This window comes from Cucurbita pepo, chromosome LG03 (genome assembly GCF_002806865.2).
Source record: "Cucurbita pepo subsp. pepo cultivar mu-cu-16 chromosome LG03, ASM280686v2, whole genome shotgun sequence".
Lineage (NCBI taxonomy): Eukaryota > Viridiplantae > Streptophyta > Magnoliopsida > Cucurbitales > Cucurbitaceae > Cucurbita > Cucurbita pepo.
The window spans coordinates 8,888,844-8,898,084 of NC_036640.1; the positions used below are offsets into that span (position 1 = coordinate 8,888,844).

At 36.5% G+C, this 9,241-nt stretch overlaps 1 protein-coding gene across 3 annotated transcripts; it reads left to right on the forward strand.

Moving 5' to 3' along the window:
* Positions 1–210: 210 nt before the first annotated feature.
* On the forward strand, positions 211–9,036 carry LOC111791053 (serine/threonine protein phosphatase 2A 55 kDa regulatory subunit B beta isoform-like). Of its 3 annotated transcripts, XR_002814610.1 has the most exons (15): positions 1,956–2,474; positions 3,227–3,330; positions 3,428–3,526; positions 3,627–3,746; positions 4,467–4,658; positions 5,343–5,434; positions 5,639–5,757; positions 6,589–6,712; positions 6,858–6,981; positions 7,585–7,653; positions 7,751–7,842; positions 7,948–8,025; positions 8,121–8,191; positions 8,313–8,650; positions 8,784–9,036. XR_002814610.1 is itself a non-coding variant. In XM_023672238.1 (14 exons), exons 1-14 carry the CDS (start codon positions 618–620, stop codon positions 8,450–8,452), a joined length of 1,536 nt encoding a protein of 511 aa, XP_023528006.1. In that variant the 5' UTR covers positions 211–617; the 3' UTR covers positions 8,453–9,036. The 3 variants fall into 3 exon arrangements, 2 of the variants coding, with proteins under 2 accessions (XP_023528006.1, XP_023528005.1); XM_023672238.1 differs by lacking the exon at positions 1,956–2,474 and adding an exon at positions 211–729 and having other exon boundaries at positions 8,313–9,036; XM_023672237.1 differs by having other exon boundaries at positions 8,313–9,036.
* Positions 9,037–9,241: the final 205 nt, after the last annotated feature.

The following is a 9,241-nucleotide window of genomic DNA, read 5'->3' on the forward strand; positions in this document are numbered from 1 at the left end:
AAAGATTTAATTAAAAAAATGTAAATTATATAAAATTTATATTAAAAAATTAAAAAAATAGAGAGATTAAAGTAAATATTTAAAAAATAGTGTTGTCCTAAAAAACGAAAAGAATAAATAAAGGAAATATAAAAGAAAATCCGTTCGAAGGCAGGCAGCCGCTTCACACGTGCAAGTCACTTTATCATGACCCTCGAAAATTGTACAGAACAAAAGTTTATTGAAAAGGAAAAACCCGGCATTGAAGAGCTACACACAGGGGAGTGTCTTCTTTGGTTCTTCAAGCCCAACGAACGGTTTGCCCAGACTCTGTTTCGATCCCATTAATTTTTCATATAACTGCATGTTCTAGATTCTCATCTTCAACGGAGAAGAAATTCAGGAACCGAGTGTTTCAAGTTTCTCACAGGGAGTTTGCGCATTCCCTTGCTCGAATATGGCTTAATCGGGATTCTACCGGATTCTTTTTTCGCCTTTTTTGTTTTCTGGATGAGTGTTTGAGCTGTGGTTATGTGAACTCAGAGCGATCGGTTGATGCTGTGATTGGATTTGGTGAATTCTTTTTTTTTTTTTTTTCCCTTTTATATCTGGGTTAGTTGGATTAGTATCCCGGAGATATGAAAGGTGGTGATGAAGCTATGGCAGCTCCGGTGGCCTCCTCACAGCCTCTGGAGTGGAAATTCTCGCAGGTGTTTGGCGAACGTACCGCTGGCGAGGAAGTACAGGAAGGTATTTTTCGCATTGTACTGTTGTGGAGCATGCCATTACGGTTTATTTGTTGGATCCAATCGGTATACTGTGCATCAGTTGCAATTAGGGCTTGTTATCTCATCTTCGATCTGTTAATGATTGTTTCCGAGTAATTCATTTTTCATCCGGTGGGTTGTCGAGTTAGTGTAATTTGTTGTGGATTATTTTGGTTCGAAATGGGAGATGAGCGGATTTCAGTTGCAGAATAGTTTAGAGTTATATAGGAGTTTGTACACTTCCTTGGTGATACGCAGTATTAGTTCTTTGTCGATCGAGTTAAGTAATATGAAATTCTATACGATGGTAAGTGACCTTTGCAGCTGCGTTCAAAGTTCGTGTTTATATTGCATGCATTGAAGTATCGGTGTCAGCTCTTCTATTATAAACATAAGTTTATTCACGGGGTGATGGATGGGAGTAATCTTTGTATGTCCCTGCCATCAAGAAAACTAGGATTGGGCCATTTAAAAGAATTTGATTGACATTGCTTGACGAATGGTGCTTGTGAACTCAATACAGATTGCTGAGTTTATGCCTTGTAAATTGTTATAAACAGTCGATAAATGATTGAACGAGATTTGGTAAATTTATAATTACACATGATCTTTGATTTAGAGTCTGTTTGAGAGGATAATCATACAGATGCAGCATTGACATAATTCTTGTAGCGTTTTAAGAGNGTTATAAAATTAAATTCAAAGCTGAAAAATAAAAATTTAGTGATTAAATAAAAATTAAATTATTAATGGGCTGCAGTCCTAATGCACTCAGCCCATTAGAAGAACGGATAGAAGGCCCAAAAGGCCCAACAGAACGGGAAAAAGGCCCATCCAGTTTCTACTGTAATTCAGACCACTTTCAGCTGTTTTTCTTAAATAATAAAAATAAAAAATGTACTTTAAAATACATATAGGTAAAAAAAAAAGGCAAAAAATTTACTTATATAGTTTTTACCGTTATAAATTATTTTGTAAAGAGATAATTTTCAAAAAAAAAAAGATTTAATTAAAAAAATGTAAATTATATAAAATTTATATTAAAAAATTAAAAAAATAGAGAGATTAAAGTAAATATTTAAAAAATAGTGTTGTCCTAAAAAACGAAAAGAATAAATAAAGGAAATATAAAAGAAAATCCGTTCGAAGGCAGGCAGCCGCTTCACACGTGCAAGTCACTTTATCATGACCCTCGAAAATTGTACAGAACAAAAGTTTATTGAAAAGGAAAAACCCGGCATTGAAGAGCTACACACAGGGGAGTGTCTTCTTTGGTTCTTCAAGCCCAACGAACGGTTTGCCCAGACTCTGTTTCGATCCCATTAATTTTTCATATAACTGCATGTTCTAGATTCTCATCTTCAACGGAGAAGAAATTCAGGAACCGAGTGTTTCAAGTTTCTCACAGGGAGTTTGCGCATTCCCTTGCTCGAATATGGCTTAATCGGGATTCTACCGGATTCTTTTTTCGCCTTTTTTGTTTTCTGGATGAGTGTTTGAGCTGTGGTTATGTGAACTCAGAGCGATCGGTTGATGCTGTGATTGGATTTGGTGAATTCTTTTTTTTTTTTTTTTCCCTTTTATATCTGGGTTAGTTGGATTAGTATCCCGGAGATATGAAAGGTGGTGATGAAGCTATGGCAGCTCCGGTGGCCTCCTCACAGCCTCTGGAGTGGAAATTCTCGCAGGTGTTTGGCGAACGTACCGCTGGCGAGGAAGTACAGGAAGGTATTTTTCGCATTGTACTGTTGTGGAGCATGCCATTACGGTTTATTTGTTGGATCCAATCGGTATACTGTGCATCAGTTGCAATTAGGGCTTGTTATCTCATCTTCGATCTGTTAATGATTGTTTCCGAGTAATTCATTTTTCATCCGGTGGGTTGTCGAGTTAGTGTAATTTGTTGTGGATTATTTTGGTTCGAAATGGGAGATGAGCGGATTTCAGTTGCAGAATAGTTTAGAGTTATATAGGAGTTTGTACACTTCCTTGGTGATACGCAGTATTAGTTCTTTGTCGATCGAGTTAAGTAATATGAAATTCTATACGATGGTAAGTGACCTTTGCAGCTGCGTTCAAAGTTCGTGTTTATATTGCATGCATTGAAGTATCGGTGTCAGCTCTTCTATTATAAACATAAGTTTATTCACGGGGTGATGGATGGGAGTAATCTTTGTATGTCCCTGCCATCAAGAAAACTAGGATTGGGCCATTTAAAAGAATTTGATTGACATTGCTTGACGAATGGTGCTTGTGAACTCAATACAGATTGCTGAGTTTATGCCTTGTAAATTGTTATAAACAGTCGATAAATGATTGAACGAGATTTGGTAAATTTATAATTACACATGATCTTTGATTTAGAGTCTGTTTGAGAGGATAATCATACAGATGCAGCATTGACATAATTCTTGTAGCGTTTTAAGAGCCACCTGGGTCTTAATCTTCTCTACATGGTTGCTTTGCTTGCTTCTATGCAGTTGATATTATTTCAGCAATTGAATTTGATAAGACGGGCGACCATCTGGCTACTGGCGATCGAGGTGGTCGAGTGGTTCTTTTTGAGAGGACGGATAGAAAAGATGTTAGTTATGTTTGTCCTCTGTGGATTTATTTGTGTTCAGTTTAGAGAATTAGTTCTGCTTTGTTGGTTCTGGAATTTACTAATATTGTCTTTGTAGAACGGAGGATCGAGAAAGGACTTGGAGAAAATGGACCATTCAGTTAGTAGGCATCCTGAGTTCCGTTATAAAACAGAGTTCCAGAGCCATGAACCAGAGGTAATCTTTTTTCTTTGCCTATATCTGCACAATTACTTCTCTACTTTTCAGATTAGTTGATATTATTCTGGTACTCACTCTGTGCCTGCACTTTTTTTAGTTTGACTATCTCAAGAGCTTGGAGATAGAGGAGAAAATTAACAAAATCAGATGGTGTCAAACAGCCAATGGAGCTCTCTTTCTATTGTCTACTAATGACAAAACCATCAAGTTTTGGAAGGTAGGAAAGTGATATTATATTGTGTTTCCAATTTTTCACTTCAGATGCTGATTTGCCAATAGGTTAATAAATTGCTAGAAGTTGTGACTTACAAAAAAAAGGGTTCTAAATAAATTGCATGATAAGCTGGTTTAATTTTCCTTTTAATAACTACGATGATGAAATATGTTTGATTTACTACGAAAATTTGTTTGTGTGCCTATGTGGCTGTTATTTTATTAATTAATCAATTTATTTTTCAGGAAGATCTAATTGATGTGCATATTTATGATTTTGAATTACTTCCTCACAAATGTCAGTTGGTGGTCAGACTTATTCTAATGTTTTGGCTTTTGAGCAAGCACTATGTCGGATTGTGGACTTCCAAACAGGAAATAGTTTCTAACCAAGTTGAATAATGCGTAACTCAGTAACTAAGAGAAAAGCTAAAAATAGAAACACTACATATATGTTTGTTTTCTAGTGTTTTTATTGTTGTTGTTCTCTTTTTTCTCTTTTTTTTCTCTTTTAGTAGGAATCTATTCTCTCATACTAGTCCCATCAGAAGAGGTAAAAGGGTGTAGAGTGCAGTAATTTTTTTTTGTTTAGCCCCATCATAAAGTCATTGTAGTAGTAGAAAAGTTCGGTAGGTCATTTTATATTTCTCGATGACTGGTAGCAGACTGGTAGAAACTGTATCTTCGTAATTCAATCTGGTTTCTTTCTTTGAGGTTTGGCCAGGTGCAAGAAAAGAAGATCAAGAAAATATCCAGCATGAACGTGAATGCGTCCAAAGCTGTTGGCAGTGAATGCATAGCTAGTTCAAGTATTTCAAGGAATTCTACACATCTTCTAAATGGAGGCTCCTGTGATGGAGTTTATAATCATCCAAGCAATGACTTATTGGGGGCCATTTCATCACTACGTCTACAGGTGGTAGTTGCTTATGTTCTGTTGCTTTTGGACCGAGCAATTCCATATATTGAGTTGTGACTCCATTTTAATCTCTTGTATAACTTTCCTAGTGGAAAGATAGCTAAAAGGACGAAGAAAAAATTGTTCATTTTACCACTTTCCATTTTTCAATCAATTTTATGGTTCCTTCTAGATATTTCACCGAGAAATAATAGTTGAAAACTGGATATGACACCACATGCACCTGCCTTGATCATGGGAGGAAATCTTTGTTCAAGAGGTGGACAGGAGGGTGGGGGTATGAGAATTTTTTCTCCCAAAATTTCTGGGACAGGGATAAGGCATTCGCTACCTCAACCTCATTCACAAAAATGATTTGAAATCTGGAATTGCTTCTGGTTCAATAAATTTGTTGTCTACTCTTTATTCCAATTGGACGTTTAGTTTATGAAGCTACTTCTCCCAAATTGTGCTATGCAATATAATCCTTGAGATTGATTTTCCTTTTGAGAACTAATTATTAGTCTACTTTTTCTGAAGTGTTAAAGCTGAGAGTTTTATTTATTTTGTGTCAGTTCACATTTCATTTTCCATTTTCCTTCTTGTGATAGAATTACATTATTCTGACACTTGTGATTCTTATTCATTTTCCTTCTACTTGGAAAATATATGTACTAATATCTTTGTTCTTGATGGAATTAGGTAACTAGCCATGAGTCGAGCCTTCTCGCTAGATGTCGTAGAGTATACGCCCATGCTCATGATTATCATATCAACTCTATCTCAAATAACAGGTACTGCCAAAAGCTTGGATGCAGGTTTAAATGTTGTCCAAGAACTAAGCTGTTCCTCCTTTTCTTCCTTTGATTATCATAGGATTTTAAGGTTTTAAAGTACGGTAGAAAACAGATTCTGAACCTGCTATTTTTTATGGTATTTGACGTGTTAATAATTATGTGTATATCTATTGTATATACAATATCCTGTTTATTATATAGTGATGGCGAAACTTTTATATCGGCTGATGACCTGCGGATAAATCTATGGAACTTGGAAATTTGCAATCAAAGTTTCAACATTGTTGACGTGAAGCCTACTAACATGGAGGATTTAACTGGTAAGCTCATTATTGTTTTCCTTGTGGCGTGTTTCCATTTGATGATATTATGATATTTTGTACTGGATTTATCATTTAGAATTCATAGTGCTAGTTTTCTTTTACTGACGGGGGGTGTGATGATACAAGTTGGACATACCGTACAAGAATTGTTAGAGGAAATGCCTTGTAGAAGCTCTTATGTCTTATGCCAGTTTTCTAATGCCACTGTATATCGTGCTGTTCTTTTAGGGCACTGGACAAAAAGAACAGCCCACACTGGGGAGCAATCTAAACAAGGGGGGAAAAAAACTTTAACACAAAATTACAAGAGACTGCTCTGAATGTTAAAATTCATAAAAAGCGGCTAATTCAAAAACACTCAAGACCTGAACACCTAGAAGAAAGAATCCCAGTGCAGCACTCTACGAATTTCCTTCCAACATTTCTGTGTCCTTAAATGTTTCTTATACTTCTCTCAAGCCGTTATCATGTCCAAAACTTGGCTCCCAAGTTTCTCACAAATGGCAACTCCAAAGCACATCATCTCGACTCTTAAAAATGTCCTCATTAGACCTCTTGCACATCATCACGCGCCAGTTCAGTGGGAACCTAAAACCATGGATGTAGATCTTTGGATGGAGTCCATGGTTTCAGTACATAGTGTGCTGAAGAACCAGTGAAAAGTTATCTTCTATGATGATATCCATTTTTATTTGGTTTGCTCCTTATGGAATAGAAATTTTAATGAATAATATGCATGCATAAAAGTTCTTCGGAGTTAGCTTTTCTTCAACTCATTTATTTTCTTAACCTTTCTTTTACATTTTTTGTAAATGCATCTTTTTGCAGAGGTGATTACATCTGCTGAGTTTCATCCTACGCATTGTAACACACTAGCATATAGCAGTTCAAAAGGCTCAATCCGCCTAGTTGATTTGCGGCAGTCAGCATTATGTGATTCCCATGCCAAATTGTAGGTGTTTTCGAGAATCTTACAACCGCCCCCCCTCACACACACGCACAACAAACTACAAACGAAATTTTCTTTCCTTCCTGTGGGGTGTGATTATTGCACTTACATGAGCTTGTAATGATTAAAAATTATCTTTTTCTTACAGATTTGAGGAACCTGAGACACCTGGTTCTAGATCATTTTTCACTGAGATAATTGCTTCAATATCAGACATTAAATTTGGGACAGATGGAAGATATATATTAAGTCGTGATTACATGACTCTTAAGGTTTGTGTTTATATATATGTAACTATCGTCTGATTCTTTTAGTTACGAGGCCACGAACTATTTGGTAGTTTCATACTAAAATTTGCATGTGAAGGCCATAGCAATGGTTCTTGTAATCTGTGTGTATAAACAATAATATGTTAGTACCCATGGATAAGATGTCCTTTGACTAGTTGGTAAACATAGCTGCAATTGGGAATAGAAAAGATATGCTCCTAAATGACATATAAAAGATATTCTCCATGAAAATTTTCACTTTTTTATGAGGCATGACTCCTAGCAATGTGCTTCGGTTATAGTTCCGCAAATTTGACTTTCTTTTGTCACGTGCACCTGGCAACCCAAGCCTCCTGGTTTTCTGTTACTTTGTTGTTACTGGGACATGAACATGGATTCTTCTTGTCTTGATATCTTTAGAATAGTTGAAGGCTCATTATGCAAGTCTTTACATTCTAATGAATTACTATACTAACAGTTTTTTTGGCTTCAGCTCTTCGAAATCTCTCATTTTTGTTGCTTTTTCTTCCAAAAATTTATTTTCTTGATTGCTTTCCTTATGACATGTTCCTTGCAACTCCAGCCCGTTCTTTTTCTCATTTTCAGTTATGGGACATCAACATGGATTCTGGTCCCTTCGCATCCTTTCAAGTTCACGAACATTTAAGACCCAAGGTAAGATGAGATCTCTTTGTTCAGACAAAACTTGTGGCTAAAATTTATTTAACATTATTGGACTTAACTAAATGCACTTTCTGGTGATCATATGCAGCTTTGTGATTTATATGAAAATGATTCAATCTTTGACAAGTTTGAGTGTTGTCTGAGTGGTGATGGATCACGTGTAACTACGGGATCCTACAGGTCCGTATGATTTCCAAAGTTATCTATATGCATACTACATTCAGACTTTTTTTTCCCTCTCAAAAAGTCTTGCCCTGAATTTGTATGTTACTGATGTGATCCCAGCAATTTATTCCGAGTTTTTGGTTGTTCTCCGGGAAGCAATGAGGCAACGACTTTGGAAGCTAGCAAGAATCCCACCAGGTATTTCAATCGAGTGCCATATTCACAAACTTTGAGCTCCATGGTACTTTTGTAATGCCTATATTAAGTATAAAATTACCGGTATTGGCTTGTAGGAGACAAGTGCAGACCCCTTCAAGACCTTCGAGATCACTTAGTAGTAGCTTTACAAGAGTTGTCAGACGCGGTTGGTGCTCCACAATTTGATTTCCTTTTCTTTTTCTGATCACTAAATTATTCAGCTAGAGGCTGGCCTCTCCTTTTGTTATATGTTCTTATGTTCCTACGTTGGGAAACTCTGTTATCAGGAGGATCCGAGAGCCCAGGGGCTGATGCAAATGGCAACCCTTTTGATTTCACAACTAAGCTGCTGCACCTAGCATGGCATCCGGCTGAAAATTCAATTGCCTGCGCTGCCGCAAACAGCTTGTATATGTACTATGCATAAGAAGAGGGGCTGAGAATCAAATGACATCACCTGCTTGACCGTTCTGACTTTTGTCGATAAAATTTCTACCCTTTCCCGCCACCCATAACCACAGAAGCTACTTCGATCGAGTTCCATACGCCTACGATATCAGTGCATACTTCTATTACTGCAGCGGCCAAAATTTTCACAAGAAAACATGTTGTTTATGTTCCTCAGGTGTGCAACATTCCTTTCAACCCTATAATTCTCTTTTCATTTCCATCGTAATCCTTTCTTTTCTCCCAAAAGAGAAGAGATTTATTCTGTTCCATATTTTGTTGTGTTGAACTTGGGGAAATTCTGATTGTAGCTCCCCTGCAACAAAACTGAAGCTGTTGCTCTTCTTCCGCTAGGTTCGAGATTAACAAATGTAGTTTTTTTAGTTAACTTCTAATAGTTTCGGTGAGAAGAAGCTGTTAAATCTTGCATTTCATCAAATTATTTTTTCAATTGATTCATTGTCACTCTCAGAAATTACTTTCAGGATGTTTTTAACTTATTACTGTAGTTTTCTGTAAAGAACAGTTATATTGAATGTAGCCTACATAGCTGCTATTTCTAACGTTCTGGTTGGTTTTGTTTTGGTCTATCTTCATCTGAAAATTAGTCACTTACTGTCTGTTGCATCTTTCAATTCTGAGAAAAAGTTCCTTCACTCAATTCTAGTGTGTAGTAAGGTGCGAATCCAGTCGTTTTTCCTGTCATCATCGGTTGACGAATCCTTTACATTTATTAGATTTTGTCGATTGAGATGACCGAGTTATGTTG